Raw genomic sequence first — 23472 nt, forward strand, 5'->3', positions numbered from 1 at the left:
TTAGGTATTGATCAACACAAGGTCAATAAGGGAAATGCCTGTTCAGATCAAACTGCATGCACCTTATTTCCCACCTTTTAGACAGGGTTTCTTTTGTGTGTTAAAACACAACTCTTCAGAATAGTTTTTATATTTATGAAAGAGATTTTTTCAAAAGTATCGAAGTAAGCTTGTCCATATTTTGTTCCATTGACAGAATTCAAATCTGACCCCTGTATATCAATCCCTATTTACTGCTAGGATAGTTTTATCAGTACTACTTACAACTACAGAGTATTTCACTGAAAACCACCAGTGATGGAGTAATCAGAACAGAGAAGTCTCTGATCAAAATTCGTTTTTCTCCACCTTTGCTCTTTTCTTGATTTACCTTTGAGGATGAAATGTCACCTGAAGCAAACTGAGCAGTGAAATGTTGGAAGTCCAGGTAGCCAAGATTTATGTAGTGCACTGGTGCAATGACAGCTGATTCTTATTCATATTTGTTTCCAAACCAGGGCTGCTAAGATCAGTGCTGTGCTAGTCTAAGTAAAATATAATGAAATAAAAAGAAGAAACAAGTTGGGGTTTATTAGGAATTTTATCATTTTTCTTCATTCCCCTCTGTGTACATATGTACATCACCTGTTTAATTCTAATTTTTTAACAAGAATGAAGCAGCTCTGTGGACAAATACTCAGGCAAACCTAGAACAGCTTTATTTTTCACTTTTGCTCAGCTGTTCAATACAGTGAAAAGTTCAACTTCCATTTAAACACAGGAGGTTCCATTTGGTGAGCGAGCTCTTGCTATGTGTGTTGGTAACTAAGAATTAGCAGTGCAGTTATGGTGCATTCTGGGGGATTTCTGAGATCCCAAACATTCAAACAACAGCACTGCTTGGAGCTGATTTGTGTAGCTGCCTCTTTGTCTTTTAACTTCTCAGAAGTTGGTGAAACAAAGTTAAAAGTGGAAGGATTTTAAACCTTGGTTGTGTTCTGCTCACACAGAAAAAAAGGTCAAACAGAGAGCAAAGATAAATAGGTATACTATAACAAAGTCCTTGCCAGGTGGGTTACCTACATGTTGGACTTCAAATACCATAATTTGTCTTTAAGGATGAAAGAAGAAAGAAAAGTGTATTCCTAGAGAGATGCAAATATATTTTCTTTTATAAAACTTAATAGCTGGAAAGCCTAAGAGAACATTTTCTTCCAATAGATTTACAATTTTTCACAAATGAGAGAAAGGAAGTCATGAAAAGAATTGTAGCAAATTGAGGAGGGAAAAGATGAATCAAATCTACTGATACATTTTTTCTTCTTTATGTAATTATCTTTCAGTGGAATGTTTGATTTTAAAATTTGAAAACCAAAATATTTTCTTTTTTGCTGAAGAAAAATTATTACTATGTGAAAAGTTAATATTTCTAATTATATCTGTCATCTTTTTTTCTAGTCAAAATTTTCTTAATTGCTTTAGAATTTCTAGTAATTTCCATATTTTTTACACATCAGTATGTTTTCAGTATGTATGAAAAGTATTATTTTTCAAAATATTTGCCCCTAACATTAATGTTAAATTATATTTATATTTACTCTGAAATTACTCTGGGCAATTTGCCCAAAGTATTTCAAACCAGGATTAAAATAGAGGAGAATGGTGGGAATGGCTGTGATTGGCTTTCTGAATAACTGGGAGATTAGCAAAGGTGTCTTTGGTATGTATTACAGATTAGGAATAGAAATATGGTGACAGTGAGACCCAGATCCTGGAAGAAATTAAAATGTCCAATTCCTTACTCTTCATGTCAGGACTGGATGCTGTCCTGCTTTTAGAGGAAAATGACTTTTCAATTTGTTAACGCACAAAGAATTGAGCATAAAGCTTTCAAGTGACAAGTGACACAAAGCTCTGAGCCATATTTACAATTATGAGAACCAGAAAATTCATCAGTTTCTTACAACGTTTGTGGGAAGATGAGGTCCATTTTGATATTTGGGTTTATAAATTGCTCAGGAATTCAGAGTGCTGGAAGAGAATGCCTTTTAATAAATAATAACTGAATAAAATCATGGATACTCTTCTCCATTTATAAGCAAGTAATACCATGGTGATAGCCTGAAAAGAGTAAAAAATAGTCACTTAGACAAGGTTCCTAGGAAACAGCGCTGTTTGTGCCTACTTTTTTTTTCCCTGTTATCTCTCTCATACTTTTTTCCTGTTTATCATTGTGGAATAATTTTACTTCAATTTTTTTTTCCAATTTATATCTGCAATCTCTTTCACTGTCATCTAGTCCAAATTAATTATATTTTGAGTTACCTGCTGGTTTGGAAACATACACCTGAAACACATGGAGTGAAGGAAGGAGGAAGTGGCTTCTTCCTTTTCTATTTTTGCTGTCAGACATCAATTTCATAGTCTGAAATCAGAGACTGCGCTCTTGTCCTTTGCCTTTGCATTATTTTAGTATTGCTGAAACATTTAAAAAGGCTCGGTGACCTTGAATGCACAATCTGGGGTTAACAGTTACTCTCTGCATTATTTCTTCTCTCTCTCCTAAACCTGTCATTCTGTAGTAACTTTCTGCAGTGTTCTCATTAATTCCAGTCTTCTCTGCAAGAGGTTTTGTTACTGGAGTATGTAAAAGTTATTGGAGGACACAATTTTGTTTGTTTTGTTTGGTTTGCTTCTTTTTTTAAGTGATGTTTCTTCAGTGAGCAAACAACTTAAACTCAACAGCATAACTGTATAAACTCAAAAAGTATTTACCATCCAGATATAGAACTAAATTACTGTTATTTAAAACAGCAAGTTCAGAAAGGTGAATTCATCCAGTCATGGACTATGTGTATCAAATAATGCTCAGGCAATCTTTTGTTCTTTACAAATGCTGTGTGAGTGCAGTTTAACATGCAGGCACATGGCTGTATTTTCTTTTAGAATAAAGCAAAGCAGGTAGTTCTGCATCAGGAGTTAAACTGCCTTTTTAAATCTGTCATCAATATTTCTACCACACTCCTAAGGACTGTTCTAAAAAAGAATTAAAAATAGTAAAGGCAACAACTTGCATAGTTTCTTCCTTCAAAATTTCCAGGACATGAACCTTCAATCTGGTTTCCATGCTGACAAAAGAGAGAAGCAGATTCATCCCCATTGGAAAGTCAGAAAAAGCCCACAGTTGCACAGGAATGCAGATCTCTGTTTATTCCTGCTGAAATGCAATTCACAATATCATTGCTCTTTAAATTAGGTAAAGACAAGCTAATAACACTTTGTCTCCTTGGAGAGATGTTTGCATTATTTCATATATAAATTAAGTCAGAAAGCCAGAAAAGTGATTCAGTATATTAGATATATCATCATAATGGGTTTTTTCCCCTAATGTTTTAGTTTTTTTACTAAGAAAGAAGGCCAAAATTAATCTAGTCTCCCTACAGATGTAAGCTGCTATTTGAAATAGTAAGCTGCTTTCTCTCCCTCCCAAATATTTATTTTTAGGGTCTGGTCCTGTTAACATCAATATTAAAAATCAGACTGTTTTTAAATTAATTTGCTCAAGTTTGGGCTTTTTTTGTTTGTTTGTTTGTTTTTATTTCCTCTGCTAATCCTTTGCATTTTATGGGCTCTGGTTTTGGCTGACACCGTGCTATAGAGGTACCAAATAAAAAGCCCAAGGCTTTGTGGTTCCATGCAAGACTGAAAAGGATAAATATCTCCTATAAAACTTTAGATTCTGCTTTTTCCCCTCTTGCATGCTGATAAACTTAATTTACCTCATGGGGACACTGGTCTGCCAGGCTCTCAAAAGTAGAACCAATGTGGCAAAACATTGATAATTCACTGCTGCCTCTCTCACCTCTTTTCCAGGCCACGCTCTCTAACTAAAACCTTTTCTTTTTCTGCCTTTTTGATACAGAGTGGCAAAGCTTGCTGCCCTGATCATGTGAAATGCTCTTCATTTGTGACATAACTGTTTACTTTACAAAAAGAGACCTTTGCAGAAACAAAAGTAAAGAGAGAATTATGTTTTCTCAGTGCTTACAGCCACCTAGTCACATTTATAATTAGCCTGGTAAATTGATTAGAATGTATCACCTCAGCATCAAGTGGGAGTGTTAAACTCATTAAAGAGCTTTCATTGTAATTGTGAAAAGTTAAAAATAAAAACCAAGACAAAATAACAAAAACAAAAAGCAAAAGCAAAGCCACAAAACCAAGCACAAAACTTAACCCAAGCATAAACAAAAAAACATAAGATGAACTCACATGATTAATGTTTACAAACTGGACCAAATAATGGTAATTATTCAACATAGACTTGACACATACTGAGATAAAAATCAGTGCTAAATGTAAAAACAGTTTAGCCATGATTTCTGGGTGGGAAAAAGAAAAAAAAAAAAAAAGCCTTTCTTGACAGGGAACAGCTTGTGGCTAATGAGAGATGAGAACTGGTCCTCCACAAAGCATTGCAGAAACAACCTGTGGTAGAATATATTCAAACATAGCTCCATCTAGTCCAAAAAGTTGAAATAATATTGCTAGCAAAGCTTCTAAAATGAGCAGAGGGGCTGGGATACGACATGATGACAATGATGTCTTGATGCAGCCTCCTTTCTGCAGTAATATCACTACTTGTTGTAGTTTACCTTTGCATAGGTAAAACCTTGGTAAAAAAGGTTTTTTTACCAAGGTAAAAAACTTTGTAGTTTTTTCCTTTTCAGATGCAAGGGAATTATTAATGTGGGCCACCAGTATTTTTTTTTAAATCTTGATTAGTGTATTCCATATAGACAGTAAAATTCGTTGGTCCTCCCTCTAGATTTGATTTTGGAACAGAATGTAATTTTACATACTGTAGTGGATATATATATATTTATGTGTTTGATTGACCTACTGGTGAAGGTTAGGAATGTCATTCATTCCCAGCCATGTTTTGGGAGGATAGCAAGTAAGCTGGATGGGTAGCCCTGTCTTTAGGATGGTCAGCATCCCTGTCATATCCATTATCTCAATTATACCTGTCAATCAGTTCATAGTTAAGTAGGAAGTAAATTCTACTGAACTTAGCTAAAAAAAGCTGTGTTAGGTGCAGGGAAGGGTGTGTGAGGAAAAATGGCAGCCCCATGGTGAACCTTCAGCCACACCTGGGTCTGACCATGGGGCCAAGGGACTTTTTTAAGTGTGTAAACAAGAATACCAAAAACTGGCAGAGAAGTGGCATCCCCTTTTCCCCTTTGGATTTCTGCCTGCTGTGACTGCAGCAGGGGCGCTGCCAGGTCTGGGCTGCACACTTCAGAGAGAAGAGGACACATGGAAGAGGGCACACAGAGGCACAGACTAATTAAAGGATTAGAAAAATGAGATTTCTGCAGAAAGACTTAAGAGCTCAATTTATTTAGATTATCCAAAAGAAGGTTAATGGGTGATAGGATCACAGTCTCTAAGTACCTACGAGAGGAATTTGATAAGAGAGGGCTCTTCAGAGCAGGGTGAGCAATACAAGAGCCAGTGGAAGCTGGGTGCTACAGCAAGGCAAATGCAGAGCAGAAGTAGATTTTGTGGTTTGGTTTGAACAGTGCTGATTGTTGCTCTGAAATAAGTTACTGAAGGGGCCACTACATTTTCCACTACTGGACTTGTTAAGTCAAGATGGAATTCTTTTTCTTAGGAGATGTTAACAAGGCCTCTGCCACAAAATCTTGTCAGATGCTCAAAAACCATAAGGAGTTTCTAGTAGCATAACCCACTTCTTTCACACTTTTACTGCAGTGAAAGGGCAGGATGGTGATGCTTGCTTTAGTGTTCACCTGTTTCATACAGGGCTTTACATCTTCTCCTGTCCTTCCAGCCCTACTTCAGTATCCCACGTCAGATGCAAACAGTAAAGTAAATCTCATAAGTTTTTCTTTGTCTTAGTTTTCCCATCACTTGCTAATAATTTTTGTCATCATTAAGAGGAGTGCAGCATCCATTCATTTGGACTTGCTTTATATAGTTTTATCTGTCCTACAAAGGCTCCTTTCTTTCTACTCAGGCTACTTTCCATATTAACTTTTCTCTCATTTTCTCTGTACCTCTTTCTCCAGTCCAAGCTTCCCATGAAGCTCTGTGCATCTTCTCCAGAACCATATGGATTCTCTATTGGCAAGAGATAAAATGAACGTTTTTGTCTTATTTTTATATTCTAAATTAATTCTTGTTTCCAAATCAGCAGCAATCACTAGGTTGGTCAGAGAAAGGAAAATTCTTCTGACCTATTCAGGTTATGGAATTTACAGTTTCCATTTCTATGGTTGATCAGAATAGTTTACTTCTTGCCCAGAGATGAGTCTGTGACTTGGCAGTGATTAACAAATGATGGAGCGCACGTACACTGACACCTCCATGATAAGAGCTGTAACATCAGCCAGAGAACAGGGTAATTATGGGGACATCTCCTCATCTGTGTTAATAGGGTCCTGAATCATTACAGCAGGTTCTTTATTAAACTACCTCCCATTCCAATTCTTTAATGGAAGTGACAGATTTCACTGTGCTCATCTCTGGCACTGGGTTCTGTTTAATGCTTCTTGTGGGCAAAAAGTGTTTTAGCCCACATAGCCTCCTATTCACAGCTCATGCTTTAGAAGGTTATTCCTTTGGTAAGTTGCCTGTAATTTAGTGGAAGTAATAACAGGCTGTGTGCATTTTTCTGGATTTAAAAAATTCCAATTTAAATGATAAGCAATTTATGCAATATCTTGAAGTTCCTTGACACATTGGAATTGAAAGAGGAGAAGTGGAAGGAAATTACCAATCTTTTCTGTTTTCTTTTTTTTTCCATCCTTGTTTATGATTTTTCTCTCATATATTTCTCAATGTGTGGTTTTCAAGAAGCAGGGTTTGATTAATGAAGTGTCAGATACAGAGGATGTCATGAGAATTTTGGCATTTATTATTTGCATCATTTAAATTAGCTATGGTATTTTTAGTGTTCCTATTTTTTTTACTATATCTGTTATCCTGTTGATAGTAAATGCCCTCTTAGGGTAAATACCAGTACATGGTAAATCTTGATCATTAGACAGCTGTAGTTTATATTTATACCAAAATTATACCAGTTATTCAGATCTGAATTTTGATGAAAATATTTATATCACTGATGTGGGTGATTTTGTTCCACGTCTGAGGCCATCAGGATTATTTTATGTAGGGAAATCAAAATCTGGCTAGGATTCTGGTTTATGCAATATCAGTAGGTCAAATAGAAGTTCAGTTGTTAATCTTTTATTTAGTACTTCCTTACTCTGGGCATCTGCAAACCTGTGGCCTAGGTAATAGATTTTCATATTTTCATGCTCGTGTATAGAGGACATGCCTCAGTTTAACTTATTTGGGAACAAACCTGATAAGAGCCACTAAAGTAGAATTTTTCTCTGAAGGTTTTATGATTTTGTATTGTATCATTAATGGATATTGTATATATCATTACCTTGATGTGCTTGTGACACATCTGTGAGCTTGTTCCCTCCTGTAGGGCTGTAGAGAGGTTTTTAATTTCTGACACATCCCACTTGAGTGTCAATCTTGGCATTACACTTCTTATGCAAGCATCTCTACCTACTCTCCTGTGCTTCTTTTAATAGAATCTCTGTAAAAGCAGGAGAAGAAAGAAGCATATATTTCACTTGGAGTACTAGGTTGTCTTTCTTTTGCATTGTACCCTCAAATAAATAATACATCTCCTAGTTAACAATCATATGTTCAATAAAGTGTCTTGCTTCGATGATTATTGATTATTTTTTTCTTTCCCCACCCATGTTAAAAACCACTTCCATGTTTTTTCTGTGCACCCTTCTTGCAGTCCCTTTTTGTCAGAATGTGTTGTGCTGCTTGACAAGGGGTGTGCTATAACACTACATAAACACTATGCCATTGGAAATGCTTGTGATTCAAGAACCTGACTGCTACTGCTCCTCCATTGTGTAGAGGCATTTGGAAACCTTCCCAGTGACTTTTCAGCAAGCACTTCATGTGATTGACAATGCTCTGGGATAGAATCACAGATGTGAAAGAGACCCACTACATCACCTCTTCCATTTTCATATGAGATCAGGTTATATTCCCCCAACAGAGCATGCATCAAGTGTTGGATTCACACTACATTTGTTCTCCAACAACTTTCCAATCCTGACACAGAAAGCATCATCCTGAGAGGCCTTTAAAATGTATAAAAAAGAAACAGAGAGTCAAGGTTGCCCCATCCCTCTCTGTTAAAAACTCTGTGGATTTTTGTTATTTTCTCAGTGATGTTTCCAGCAATGATTTAACTGTATTGCCTGCACTGAATTGTCTTTGGTATGCCTGAGGAGACAAAAATGCTGAGTATTTCTTTGGAATTAAATAGTATGACTCACAGAGGAGGACAAAGAAGGGGGGAAACCCTTCTTTCTTAATTCATCCAGCTGTTTCTTGGCTATAGGGAATATATTGTAAATGCAGTTTTAAAAAATTTACTGTACTACCTTTCTTTGGTCAGACTAGATCACATTGAATTCCGGTTCTATCATCTGTGGGAAGCTGCTGCAATAAATTCAATCCTGCAACTTAAATATTTTCTTTTTTTTTTCTCTTGTTCTCTTCCTTTCTGCATCCCTTCCCTCCCTCCTCAGGCAGCCAAGGGCAGTTCCCACTCACACAGAACGTCACAGTTGTTGAAGGTGGAACAGCAAATTTGACCTGCAGGGTCGATCAAAATGATAACACCTCCCTCCAGTGGTCAAATCCAGCTCAACAGACGCTGTACTTCGATGACAAAAAAGGTAAATTGTTTCCTGAGCTCATACTTCTGCACTGTTTTTTATAAGAAAGAAAAGTCTAAAATCATTTCTCTTTAATACTCTGATGTGAATGCATTTCCCATATATTCTAGGAATTAATATCTTCCATTTTAATTATTATGTGATTTTTTTATTTTTTTGACTGGGGTTCATTGAAATACTCTCTTGCGCATTATATTATATTTAAATTATTAAAGAAAAAGACTAGGATTTGAAAGGCTTATTTTAAGATAATTTGCATTGAAAGACTTATTTGAAGATAATTTTGCATTGTTGAAAAATATATTGGAAGAGCATTTATGAGTGGCAGGAGAAGTAGTAGCCCATAAAACTTGTGACTCTTTTTATTAATGTATGCAAAAATATTCTGTATATTTTTACATTTATGTATATAATCCCACAGTGTGCTACTAGTGTACAGCAGTCTGGTTGCTGGTAGCTGTTCTTAACAGCTAATAAAAAATGCTTGGATTTTGTGTCCAGATATTTCCAATGTTTCCATGCACATTTTAGTTAAATTAGTGAAGAACAAAAGACCAGAAAACATCTATTCCTTACAAAAATAAGGACATTATTTTGAAGTACTACATATTTGTAGACATTGAATTGAACTGAAAAGGCATTGCATTTTACATAATAGAACGTTAATGTCAAGATTGCAGTACATTCTATAAAGAAATTAAAGTTAGGAGTAATAAATTCATCACTTGGCTTTAAAAATTGTACAAGCTTTGGTGTTGATTTCAGTAGTACAAAAGTTCAACAGTTAATTCTGGTGCTTGAATTTATTTTGAAAGGTGCTACATACTCTAGAACAAATTTTAACAAGAGCAGTTATTACTCTGCTCAAAATTAAAGAACTGCTGTCCAAATGCTTTGCTGAATGATTACAAGAGTTTAAAATACCTTGTAGGACTAAAAACGCTTTGTGGATCTGTGCACTTCAATAAAAGAGAATCTAAAACCTGTCATTTTATACCTGCAGAAGCTGCAATCAAAATATGTTTTTTTACTATTAATATAATAGCTGAATAGAATCTCTTGATGGTGTTGAAGTGGTTCCTTTCTCTTTTATCTAATTTCCTGTAGCGTGTAATCATTTGATTTGCAATTTCTTTGAAATGATAAGTACCTTTTGAATGTAGGATTGAAGATGAGAGGTTTTATAAGGTGCAAACTTTGCAGCTGTAAGTCCTGTGCTGTCACCTTTGCCCACATGCACCCCTTCATTTTAGCTGTAATCATTAGTGATTTGGGCTGGGTAAGCAATGTCTGCAAAACTAAAAGCAGAGACACCTTGTCTGTTGATAGGGCACATCATACTCAGAAAACCTGTATATTTATAAAATAAGTGACATTTTATAGGATGCTAAGAAAAAGGACTGATGTGCTGAGAAAGTGGACTGCAGATAGTTTGAAATCACATGCACCCCCCCATTTTAGCTGTAATCATTAGTGATTTGGGGTGGGTAAGCAATGTCTGCAAAACTAAAAGCAGAGACACCTTGTCTGTTGATAGGGCACATCAATACTCAGAAAATCTATATCTTTTATAAAATAAGTGGCATTTTAAAGGATGCTGAGAAAGACGTGCAAGGACTGCAAATACATTAATTTAAGCAGTGTAGCCATTTTGGTGTGAATTGAATTTTCTGTGTGCTTTAGCAAAATCTCTACTTTTACAACAAATAATTGAAGTTTGTATTAGTTTTGAATTTAATGAATTAAAGCAACAGAATTTGAATGGCATGCAGAGTAGTAAGTACTAGAAGCAATTTATATTCCCCACAGGAGATGTGCAGAGCTCAAGTGTGTGAATTTAAGGGACCACAGTCTTTATTGAACTTTTAGCTCGTCCCAAGACTTGAAGGAATATTTGATGATTAATTTTATGGAGGAATTACTCTGCATCTATTACACATGGAAACGTCTTCATGTGGTGAAGAAAAACTTCAGATCCTTTAGCTGGAGATGTTAAGTCTTATGTCAGCAGTGGTTTGCACTCTGTGTGATATTTCCTCAAGTATTCTGTCCAATTCCTGCATGGAAAACATTCTGCCACTTCTGAGAGGGAAGCTACAGCTTCCACTGGCAATTTTTCCTGTTTGTATATGTATGGGTTCCTATAAGTAAGAAATATATTTCCTTCACATTCTTTTGATGGCTGCATTATTGAGCCAAAATGGAAAGAGATATTTATTAGTGGTTTTGTCAGGAAATGATGGCAAGTGAAACTGTATAAGCTTCCCCTTATTTTCTTTGCTTGTTTCCCACTTCTCCCAGCCAGGCATACAATTTGGCTATAAAAAATCAGCTTTCCACTAGAACCAGTCATTGCATTTAATTTATTGACAGCAGTGCCTCTGCCAGAGTCTATTCAAACCTGTCTCTTATTGTTAGCCAAAACCAACCTCCAGGTCTTACTTGTCCTTTCAACACCATGAACATTGCTTTTTAATAGCTGTGTTTCTCAAACCCTGAAAATTAATGGAAGCTTGAATAGCTACAGAGTTATGTTCTGTTGGAAAACAGAAGCTTAGACAAGCAGCATCACCAGCAGCCTTTCATCACCATCGGAGCTGAGTAACTCTGAGTGTTGCCATGTTCAGAAATAAATCAAATTTGCTTACTTTGAACTTCACTTCCCCTCAATAGGTTATTTTCTATTTATGTGACTGGCACATGTAGGAGTGAGAGTGTATTTCTTTCGTGTCTGGAAGCATAAAACAAATTCAAGGAACATTTTTTTTTGATAGCTATATATTTTAATAATTATGAGAGAGTCAAATAGTAAAATGAAGGAATGAATGTAAGTGTCAAAAGAGGGTTGAGAGTCCAACAGAATTTGAGAGAGATGAGAGCTGAAAGTATATATAATAATTAAGGTTAGAAAAAACCTTTAATATCTCATCAAGTCCAACCATAGACCTTAGGACCACCACCATATGGCAGAACAGGTGCCAAAAATAGAGGAAATTGTCCATGCAGTGGAAAGCTCTCCCTTGCTGGATTGTCCTTGGTGAGACTCCTTCCATGCTCCTGCTCCTTTCTCAAACAGTTTGGTTCCCCTGTCTTGCAATGTCATTTTCTGACAAAAATAGAACTTCTGGTGAAAAAAGAGTCAGATACCTGGAAGAAATATGACCTTCAAATTCCTGTGCCTTTCCACAAGGGGTTAATTATTAGTCTTTAGTTGATTAAAAATGGATGACACATATATTATAAAAATCACACTCATGTAATTTTGCATTCTTCTAAACAGAGATGCAATCATTGACATTGAAGTTAGGAGTCATTCTTCCTTTTCTGTTCTAGATATTCTAAAGTACAGAAGTAAAATGAGCCAGACAAACTAATACCAAAACCACATTATTAAAATTACTCTTCTGCTTCCCTTCACGTACTGCTTTCACCACCTCTTTCTAAGAGGTTTTTTCTCAGTTAGGAGGATTGTGTGGCTGGTAAAGAACACTTCCACCCACAACCTTCACATCAGATTAATATATATTTATTATTTAGGAAGGTGGCAAGAGCTATTTTTAACTTGGGACATTTCTGGCACTTGGCCTATACAGCCTTAAAATGATACAGACAAATCAGATGAGCCTTGTTTCAGAAAAGGCAACACTGAATTTAGTGAATGTGAAATCACAGTTCAGAGGTTGTTTCCTGGTTTTCATCACTTGCAGTACGTCTACTTTGTTTTCGTTGTAAATTTAGGCCTCAAATGTGTTTGACTCATTGTGGTGATGGGAATAAGGAGGAGAAAGAAATCCTGTTTTCCCACAGGAAATTAAGTTATAGCTTTTTTTATTATCTAACCAAGGCGAAACTGCTGCTTCCCTCCAACTCTTTCTTTGACACTCTAAAATATATTAAGATCTGAAATAACTTTGTCCTCATTATTATTCTAATACAGAGTAGCTAAAATATATGAAAATTGAAATGTTTGATCTGGTGGACTTGGTCTCACTGATGACTTGTCTCCTTGCTGTCCTTTTTGGCACTTCTGTTCTTTTCTGGTTCCTCTACCTCAGAGATTCAAGGGCATTGTGTATCAATTGTGTTTTTAATTGTTCCTCTTTCATTTAAAAGATCAAATCTTTACCAGGCAGTAAAAAATATTGTACTGAATAAGTATTTATATAATTCTTATTCATATACATAATAAGGATACATGCTCCTAAATGTTAATAAGCTTAACAATCTTACCTGGGTCTCCGACCCCTGCTGCCCCAAGAGAATTTTAAAGATTGTGTCTTCCTGAAAACTAGGAATTCACAACTCTGAGGAAGTCCAGATTCTCTGGAAACAAATGCAAATTGTGTGCTGCACTTGAAATGAGTCTTTCCCTACACAATTTTCAATTAAAATGAATAATTGCCATAGAAACCTCCGTATCACTTTATGCACCCAAGTACCTATAATTGCATAGCTGCCTTTGGAAGAAGCACAATGTGCAACAGTGTAGAACTGGCAGATATTATTTTAAATTAATATAGGTTATTTTATTTTATCTTCACTGGTGTTACTTCTTAAGGATTTTGAGAGGGCAATAAATGCAGAGAGACATAAATATGAATGCAGAGCTATAAGAAAAAGGCCATAGCATGGAAACACAGAGATATTTGATAAAGAGAAGACTGAAAGGAACCTTTATGCAACTTACTATAGCAGCCATCTTCTCATATTCCCATTCAGTAGGGAATATAGATAAATATGTAGCAGGATATTGAGTTATAAAGGGGGAATGTACAACTGAACAATGGCTGTTGATATCAAAGGTCTTTAATCTCCTCAGTATAAAAATGTGTAATCGGACTATCAAGAGGAAGAGAATCTGTACCTGGTGTGTACAGACCAAACAGTTTTGCTCAGTCAGGCAAGTGCAAGTGTAAAATATCTGCTCTCCACCTTAACAGGGAAGTTTTCACGTCTCTTGATAGTAAAACAAGGGTGTGTTGACATTGACCATGACAAGTTTGCCACAAACTGACACAGATTTTGATGAGACATGTGCCTGATGCTAATCGTAGATGGGTACATGTCCCCTGTGCTTTCATCTAGTAGTAGCACTTTCATGTCTTGCTGAAAAATTAGAAAGGATATTCCAGCCTCAGAATTATTCATCCCTCAGCAGCAGAATATGTTTCTTTAGATGACCTTTGATTTTTCACGTGTAAGAGTGCCTGGCATTTATGTAGCTCTCCATCATCTCAATACCTTTCAGAGACAGTGGGGTACTAGACAAGGGTTGTGAGAGGCCACTGTTCTTGCAAAGCTCTCGAGAGCTTCCCTGATAGGCACAGTGCCTCAGGTGACCTTGGGGACATGTTTGGGTACAGCAGCAGCCCGTGAGGTTCAGCGTTTGCTCCCTCTCAGGGGTGGCAGTATTGTGTTGGAACCTGCATGTGTGTTTAGAGAGTTTAGGCCGCATCTCTAATCAAACCATCGTGACTGTTGGGATGTGCTATCAGCTCCATACAAACAACTCCTGACCTTTTTCTTTCTCAGTAGAAAGATATTTAGAGGGAGATGGAAATTCACTGTGTACAAGGCATGGGATTTTAATTCCAGTGGCATGTATGTCAGTTTAGAAGGATTTGTTAGTGCAGAGATTTTTTTTTTTTTTTTTTTTTTTTACTATAACACTAAAATGGTGATTGAATTGTTAACCAAAAGGCTGGTCCTTTCAGGTATGAAAATCCTGTCTTTTTGATGTTATAGATGCTGAACTCCCTCCTAGATAGTTGTATTTATTCTTTGACTTGTTTGGTGGCAGACAGGCTCCGGCTATTGAATTTAAGTATAAACCAAATCTACGCCGTTCTCGGGTGATTCAGCCTCAGATTCTAATCTGCATAAACAAGCAGAGGTACTTGTGAGTTACAGAAATAATTTGAGGATATTTCTGACTGGGGAGGAATCGTGAACTTACCTCTTGTAGACATTTAATGATTCTAGTAAGCAGTTGAATTTAAGATGTAGGTGAGCGTGTAGACAAAAGGAATAGGCTCGTACAAAACATGAGTCAGAGAAGCGAAGAAAACAATGTTTCTTTTTGCAGTAGAAAGGAAAGCAGAACATACATGGTTTAAATTAGTTATGCAGGACAGGGAGGCAGACAAGCTGTATTGTTGGGAGGATGGAGAGCATTAGCATTTAGGTAATGTGAAATCGAGTAGTGATGATGAATGGACTTACGTCTCCACCTTCACATGCTCTGCTTCCTGTTACATAATTGAGTGGAGATGGTATCAGACAGGAGATGATGACCAAGCTTAACCCCATCCTAGGGTACACATATAAATTAGATTCACTGTTACTTAGAGTTTAATAGACCCTTTCAAGGAGAGAATACCTTGTAGTCAAGCTATGAAGTAGCATGAAAAGCAATGGGAAAAATGCAAGAAAACTATACAGATAATTATTGAAGGATTATTTTCTTGGGAGAAGTTAGTGCAGAGAGGATTTTATTTTATCTTCTTTTTTATCTCCCTGACCTGAATAGCAATAGTCTGTAAATGCTTTATAATATTTAGGAAGCTTCTTGCACTTAAAAAAAAAAAAAATTGTATGAGGTAGCAATAGAATTTTCACAATGAACTTTCCATAAAAATCTTTTGAGTAGTCATTCCAATGTATGTAGTTGAGATCATCTTTTTCTGTCAGTCAGATCTGTTGATTTCACATCTGTGCCAGACAAATATCAGTGGCTGTCTGGCCAGCTCTTATCTTTCCTTGAGACCCACAGTATGTCATATAGGGACAGATAACCTGGTTTAATGTGTTCAGCTGCAATTTCTTTTCTTACTAATGGGTTCTTGTTCTCATTCCCTTGCAAGGGGGTAGGGGGAGAGAAGCAGAAGGTCAAAACCAAGAAAAAGTTATAGATTAAGATTAAGAGAATTTAATAAGAGAAGGAAATAGGAATAAAAATTTCCAAGTAATGGAAAGGCTGCCCCACCTTCATTCATTCTGTCCCACCAGCAGTGTGGATGCACCAGCCAGTCCAAACAGTCCCTGCCTGGGGAAGACAACTCCCAAGTGTTTTATTGCTCTGTTTATGGAATATTCCATGGTCAGATTGGGTCAGCAGTCCTGGCTGTGTACCTTCCAACTTCTTGGCCATCCCCAGCCTTCTCACTGTGGGTGCAGAGTGAGAGACAGAGAAGGCCTTGACAATGCTCAGCGATATTCAGTGCACTGATCTGTTTTCCACCCTGTTTTGGTCATGAACCCAAAACACAGCACCATAAAGATTGTTATGAAGAAAATTAATTCTATCCTACCAAGCCCAGTACAGCTTCCCTCTGGCTCATGGGTAGTAACAAGCCTAAATAATTTTGGTTGGTAGTTCCATAATGCTCTGGGGAAGGAAAGAAGCTGTCTTAGAGCTTTTGAGATCAAGTGTCTCACTTTATCCTTGAACCCCATGTTTCAAAACCAGTTGCCACTTTTGACACCTGGAATGTTTGTGTTCACACGTCTTAAAAAAGATAAAGTGATAAAAGGGACCAGGAGTCTGTTAAAATATCTTGACAGCTATTGTCTGCATGAATATGAAAATTACATTTTAAAAATGTATTACAATGCATTAGAATATTATTTCATTGCAATAAATTAGTAGAACTACTCCCACTTAGAGCATTTATTTTTCCATTTCTTAGCAGAATTAAGGGAGCAAATGGCTGTATTGTAGAGATGGTTAGAAAGTGTAGGAGTTTGCATTATATTGTGCTGAAGTGTCGGTATGTGCAGAAATTGAGTTTACCAGCACTCAAGCTAAATGGAGAATGAAGCTGATACATTGGTATATGATGAATTGAAGCAGTAGTTGTGATGACACTGCTCAGATTACTCTGTAATGAAGTTTCATGATACTCAGGCTGCTGGCTATTTTTGTTTTAAGAGGCAAAGAATATTTTATGAATGAGAATTCCTTTTTTTTGAGGGGCAGAAAAAGTTTAAAAGAGATGCAAAGAGAAATTTCTTATATCTGCACTCTCTGCTAGTTGTTTACGTGGATGAGCCAAACTTCCTGGGATTTCTGGAGATAATGGGCCTGTTACATGAAATTCTGAGCCCATTGGGTTTTTTTGAGGCAACTCTTAGAGCAAATGATAGCGAGGAACAATTGGAGTGCAGGGAAGGGCAAGTGGGACAATACACTCGCCATGATAAGCGGTGGATCCCGGAGCAGTGGAGCTCAGCATTGTACATCATAAGAAACGTGAAGGTAGGCAGAAAAAAAGACATTTTGTTTTTAATCAGGAGCACAGCAAGAAGTGTTCCTTAGGGAAGGTGAAGGTTATTTTTTTGGAGAAACTATGTGACAGGCAAGAATGCTGATTGTTATATCATGGTGTATTCAGTACAGCGGAGTCACAGGAATAAGAGGGTCACCAGACAGACCAGAACATGAATGTTTTGTCATATAAATGATTGTTAAATCCAAGAAAGCTGAACTATGGAGAACAGAAAGAACTGAATTTGAAAACTGGATTTTCACTTGATATTTTCAGGTCTGGTGAAAATTATGCTTCTTGGAGGAAAATGGCAGCATTGGAAAATGAAGTGGAAATATTTAGAAATGACATGTCAGTATATAAAGGAATAGCTTTAGGATAAAAACATAGGAATATTTATGATTAAAAGGGAAAGACAATCATGGAGCATTCAGATATTCCCCAGACAGAAATGTGTGATGTTGGATACAGAAATAAGAAAAAATTCACACCACAAGTGTAATCATGACTTTGCATTTGGAGGACAAAAATCTTCCAAGGGCAAAGCAGAAACCCCTGAAAACATGACAGTGTCTGCGTGGCACAGTGCCACGAAGAGACATCTGAGCTGGCTAAGATATTGCAGACAGGTCTGTCCAGATTCCACAGGGTTTCTCCAAGCAAATTAGATCAGCTGAAAATAACATTTTTAGGATGGCTCACAGACACAGATGTAACTTAACACATTCAAAATTTAAGATTCTGCACCACTCTGGGTAGTGGTACTAGAAGCAGTCAATCAAAAGCTGACTTTGAAACAGGAACTGAAATGAAATGCAATATAATCTCAGCAGTCCTATACTAACAGCAGGTGGTACAGTCACTGCCATTCCAGCTGCTTTTAGAAGGGTTAACGTGGAGATTAACAGTCAGTAAATGTTGCAGGAATAAAAAACACAGCAGGTCAAGGAGAAATGTAGTTCAGAAGAGTGATTCAACAACACATTTTTAGAGAATTACCCAAGTGGATGGGAAAGAACTCCAGAGGATATTAGACTGAAGGACAGTGACTGCCAGGTAGCAAAATACTAATGGAATAGGAAAAGCCTCTTCTATCAGCATGATTCAGAATTCCCACTTTGCCTTACTTAGGCCTGAGACAAGTAGATTGATTCCAAACCCACCCCAGAGCCTGGTTTGATACCAGAGTTCTACCTGTGGGCTCCACCCTGTGCCCTCTGAAATTACAGCCTCTCTGGGGAGGTGCAGGCTTGCCAGATGGTGGAGACATTTCCATCTTGCTCAGGCAAGTAGGGTGGACACATCCCAGAGATGTTCTGTCCCACAGTGTTGAATTAGCAAAGTTTGGGAGCCTGTTGGCTCAGGGAGATAAATGCTCTCTGAGTTAGAGCTGGCTGCAATACAGTGAGTATGAAAATCTCTGTAGCAGGCTTTTCTCCACACACTTAGCAAGGGTGAGGACAGCTTGTGCCTCTTTTCACTAGGTATGTTAAATACATATATAATATACCCACTGAAATAAATTTGTAAAAGATGTGTACTAAATCTAAGTGAAATTTCTGAATGCCTCATGTGCATTAGATTCACACCTTATCATGTGGATAGAAATTCTGCTCTATTAGCAAAAAATAGAGTACCATATTTAAATATCTGTCAGCAGTGGGAAATAAATTAAAAGCAATTTTTACCAAATCTAACATCAGATATTATGAAGCCAATCCAAAAGCCAGATGAATAGATTACAGGAGGATCACGGTATTAAGGTCAGGCAAACTGAGGATTTGAGTATATCCAAAGATTTAAATAAAGGCAGTAAATGTATGCTTTCATAGTGCCTGGATGTGCCAAAAAATAATACTGTTTTCAATTTCTGAGGTGTAAGCATGGGATCTCCCATTATTAGAAGTGTTCATCTTTCCTCTTGCTTTCTGGTAGAAACTTATTTGAGGAACATGATTGTTTCAGCACAGAAATTGTAACAAATCATCGTGTCCTGGATCTTTAAGGATCTGTGTGCAGAAAAGTAATTGCTGATGAGCTCCTGATATGGGGTGAAAATCCTCAGTACCTCAGTGAGAGACTCTGCAATGTTCTGCTGTGAGCCAAAGAAAATAACTTTAAATTTAACTGAAACAAGAACTGAATCAACCTGAATGAGATTACTTTCAGAGGCTTGTTCTCGGGTAAAAGGAGCTTGAGGAAACACAAAAACCAAAAGGCAATTGTGTAAATGGAAAAGAGGAAAGAACAAACCAACAAACCAATAGCAGAGAGAGTTTAACCTCATATTAACAGATGTAAAAAAATAATTAAAATGCATGTAACAGCTAATCTATAGTGGTGAAAAGGTAATTATTGATATTTGTATGTTCACTGTCAAATATCAATAAGTTTTCAGTATGCTGTTTAGATAATATAAAATAATTACAAAACTGGGTAGAAAAAATAAAATCCGAAATCTAAAATAAAACCAAGATGTAATATAAATGGATAGACAGTAACAAATATTTTTTGAAAGAAAAAATGCAGGTGAGAATTTCCATCATGGAGTCCAAGATGATAAAAAGCATTTCTTGTATGTGACAGCTATATTAAGTCTGGAGTAGCATCCCAAGTGCCTTCTAATTCACTGAGATGCATCCAAAGTGTTGGAACAACCATTATCTTTTCCTTCCTTGAACCTCAGCTTAGCTGTGGAAGCACAGGCCCATTGATCAGTCTGATCAAACATTCCAAGTGTAACCTGTCACAAGCTGTTACTATTTTATTTCTATCTGTAGCTCTGTTGCCCAGCAGCAGCCTAAGAGAATAATAATGCCACACAATTGCACTGATGGCTCACATGTGTGTTAGGTGGAAGCAAAGAAACTTAAATAGAATTTCTCATTATCTAAAATAACATTTAGAAGCAAAAAATACAAGATGGGTCTTCCCATAAGAGTTATCTGGTCATGATTTTGTTTATTCCAGTAAACAAAACTTCATAAAATGCATGATGCAGTATATAGTCTTAGCAGATGTGTATTTATTTTTCTTCATGCAGGATGTGTTTCGTCTCCTGACATTCTTCAGATTTTTCCTTTTTTTTCCCCTTTTTTTTTTGCCTAAAAATAAAGCAGGTGCCATTTCTATCTTCCCATTCCTGAATGAAATTATCATTAGCCTCAGTGCAAGTCTCATTCTTTCTATTTTAATATCATGGTTGTGCTGCTTATTAGCACAGAGGAGAGAAGTTGTCTGCAGTGAACTGTGTTCAGAAAATGAGTCAAACTTGAGCAGACTTTCATGATATGGGTGCAGAGAATTAGTACTTATATTAATTGTAAATAATAAAATAAGTGCAGAAAAGCCTTAAAATCTGCCTCAATCAAAGGAAGAAGAAATTCCAATGACTTGCAAATCGATTCATAGCATGTGAATCTCAGAATAGTACCCTGAAATCCTTTTTACCTCAGTTACAGAGACAGTAAGTTGTGTCAGCCACAGCAACAGCAGAAAGGAAACAGTGGCACTGGTTATACTGGAAGCAAACAATTTTGGGTCTACGTGCTGTTTGAGCAATTGAGTGGTGAGCAAGCTTTAAAAATGTTATTATATTATTAAAAATACATATGAATAATTCAATCTCTTAATTGTCAAAGGTTGCTAAGGAGAATCAGCGCAGTCACATTCCATTTCTTTTAACAGCATGATAGAAAGTTTTTGTACACAATTAATGCAATGCTTATCTGAAAATGAGAGATATGGTCTGAGAAGTAAAGAATTGCCTCTGTTGAGTTGAACCATGGGGAATTTCTGGAAGATTTACAATTGTATTGGCTCATTGCTTAATCGGATGGCAGAAAGATGTTCTCAGTATGTATTCCTTTCTTTAATGAAAGAGGTGATTAACCCATGCCAAATGCTGTCTTTAAAGACTTTTTTCTCCAACTACCTAGCAAAATTATATTTAATCTGTCTACAGATGCACAGTATGTTCTGCTGATGTAGTTGATAAAAGACATTTTTGATCATTTTTAATTTTTGAACGGTAAATGTTTATCACAGTCCCATCTTGTGAGAAAAGCAGAAGAGACATGAAGGGCTCTGTACAGCTGAGCTCTTGGCAGGTTCAGTAGCAGCACTTTAAAATGCTCCTGTCTCCAGTTGTCTGCCCTGCCCCACTGCCAGATGTTATTTAATGGCATTGTGAAAGCAGCAGCAGAAGGGAATTTGCTCTTTGCCAGCTCGTTTCTATCTGATTTTGTTCCTTTGTTCTGATTCTGTTATGGGAGTGGTAATTGCTAGTGCTGGGAATAGAATCCGAGGCTGCTCCTTAAACCACCATTACTAATTCCATCAAAGCACTTACGCCACAACTCAGACTGCTACAGAACAGCTCTGCTCTGCAATCCTCTGCTCTGCCTGGGGAACTCTCCTGACAGTTCTGATCCACTGGAAAAGTAGAAATGTCAACTTAAAAAGTCAGACTTGTATCTGCATTAGTCAGAGCTTTCTTAGCAACTGACTCACACACACGGAATTTTCTCTCTGTGCAGATAAGCCAGCATTGTGAATGGGTATTTTTTTCTGACCCGTTGAAGGCTTCAGTTTCCCCTTATTAGCATAAAAACATTTTCTTATCATTTTCTTCCTCAGTGCCTTGATGCTGCCTGGTCAATGTTTTGAATTTTAAATGTCTGTTTCCAGTGCATGAGCATCTGTCAGGGTGGGCAGGGTGGTGGGGCACTGAAAGGGGAAGGCTTGTTCCTTTTTTTCTCTGTTGCAGTGTACACTTTCATACTGGAATTACTCCTGCACTCAGCAGGGGGGGTCACCTTAGAGCTGAGGCAAGTAGGAGCCTTGAAATGGTGCAAGATGCTGTTCCTCTCAGCCAGGAGGCTGAGCCACCTGAGGTGTTCTTGTTAAAATACCTGTGGCAGCCTCTGTTCACTAGTTCTTGGGGAAGTGTTTGAGAGACCTCACGGGTGTCAGGTCCTTCTGTCTGACAAGGATCCCTCCTGTGTGTTTTCCAGGTAAATTGGTTGCTCACCAGTCACAGTAAGAAATTTTTATAAATAAAGTATCAAGGCTTCACATGAATGACATCTGCCTCATCTTTCACCTTGAATTAACTTCTGGAGAAGACTATGAAAAGACAACATTTTTGACAGTGAAGGATAGAAAATATTTGAAAAAAGTATTAATTAGACCACTGTACCCACACTTTCTGTAACAAGCATCCTTAGTCATCAGAATGTTTGTCTTTCAGTCTAGCTTTGCATTGATGCTTAACAAGCTTCTTTACTGAAGCTTTGGAGTGTTAATAATGAAAACTTCATGTCTCTTTTACAGCTGTTCTCCTTCAGAACTGAACTGCAGTGAGATCTGGATTTGCTGGTTTTCAGGAAATGTCACCATTTTAATATTCTTCTTTTCAAAATGTAGCATTAAGTATCAAACTTGATCTGGGGGAGGGGAAAGAAATTGCCTAATGTAAATATGTTATCTTTTAAAAATAATTTTTAAGTGTTTATTTCAGTTCAGCTGCATAGGTATGGAATGGAAACTTGTTCTAGATGAAAATCTCAATCAATGTTCAGCACAAAACCAAAACACAGCCCTATTCCAGCCACTATGGAGAAACTTAATTCCACCCCAGCCAAAACCAGCACACCATTCTAGCATCATGATTATTTTTTTAAAAAAATAGAAAGCAATTTGAAAAGAAAGTTTTAAAATAGAAAGTGGGAAATGAGGCATTACTACATCAATTAACTAGTGATTTTCTCAATAAGATGGTTTTGTCAATGTGGACTTTTTCCCAGTTTTGTGTGAAACACATCAGCCTATCTGCACAGATCACTGATAAAGCATCTTTCCTTTCATTGGCTCTACTCAGGAGCCTCTGATTGAAAACTGAATGTAGTTTTGGGTTTGGTTTTATTGCCTCACATGCCCTAACAAGGGAGGTGCATTGGAACCATGGAAAGGTCTAATTCAAGAAGCAGGTTCATACGTTTAAGAATTGACCTAAAACTGAATTTCAGTCTCTTGGGAAATAGGAGGATAAACCTTGGCACTACAGAGCACAACACCACCAGCACAAACTTCTTAGAATGACTCTTCCCCTCAAGTATTACCTTAGTGTCAGAACAGAATCCCATTCTGACAGAGGGGAGATCAGGGCCCTGGCTCCGAGCTGAGAGCTCATTCCCTGCTCCATCTCAGATCCACTCAGGGCTAAGGCACCTGTGAGTGCCTGGCTGCAGAAAGTGAAGGGGCAGCATTACAAGGTAATGTGCTGCTAAATAGCATTGCTTTGTGTTGTGGAAAGAAAGCTCTTCTGATATTAAAGCATATTTTGGTTTCTTTTTTGTGCAAGTTTCTGGTGGGATTTGTTCCTAGGAGAAGCAGAAGCAGAAAAGATGTCTCCT

General features: G+C 37.1%; 1 protein-coding gene across 4 annotated transcripts in view; it reads left to right on the forward strand.

The window, feature by feature from the left end:
• CADM2 (cell adhesion molecule 2) overlaps positions 1-23472 on the forward strand; it is a 568805-nt gene that overhangs the window by 392770 nt on the left and 152563 nt on the right. For all 4 annotated transcript variants that reach the window (XM_064726979.1, XM_064727007.1, XM_064726989.1 and 1 more), the window contains one exon: positions 8640-8789. In XM_064726979.1, the coding sequence (XP_064583049.1) occupies positions 8640-8789 (150 nt within the window). The remainder of the gene's footprint in view (positions 1-8639; positions 8790-23472) is intronic.

Source organism: Zonotrichia leucophrys, chromosome 1 (assembly GCF_028769735.1).
Source record: "Zonotrichia leucophrys gambelii isolate GWCS_2022_RI chromosome 1, RI_Zleu_2.0, whole genome shotgun sequence".
NCBI lineage: Eukaryota > Metazoa > Chordata > Aves > Passeriformes > Passerellidae > Zonotrichia > Zonotrichia leucophrys.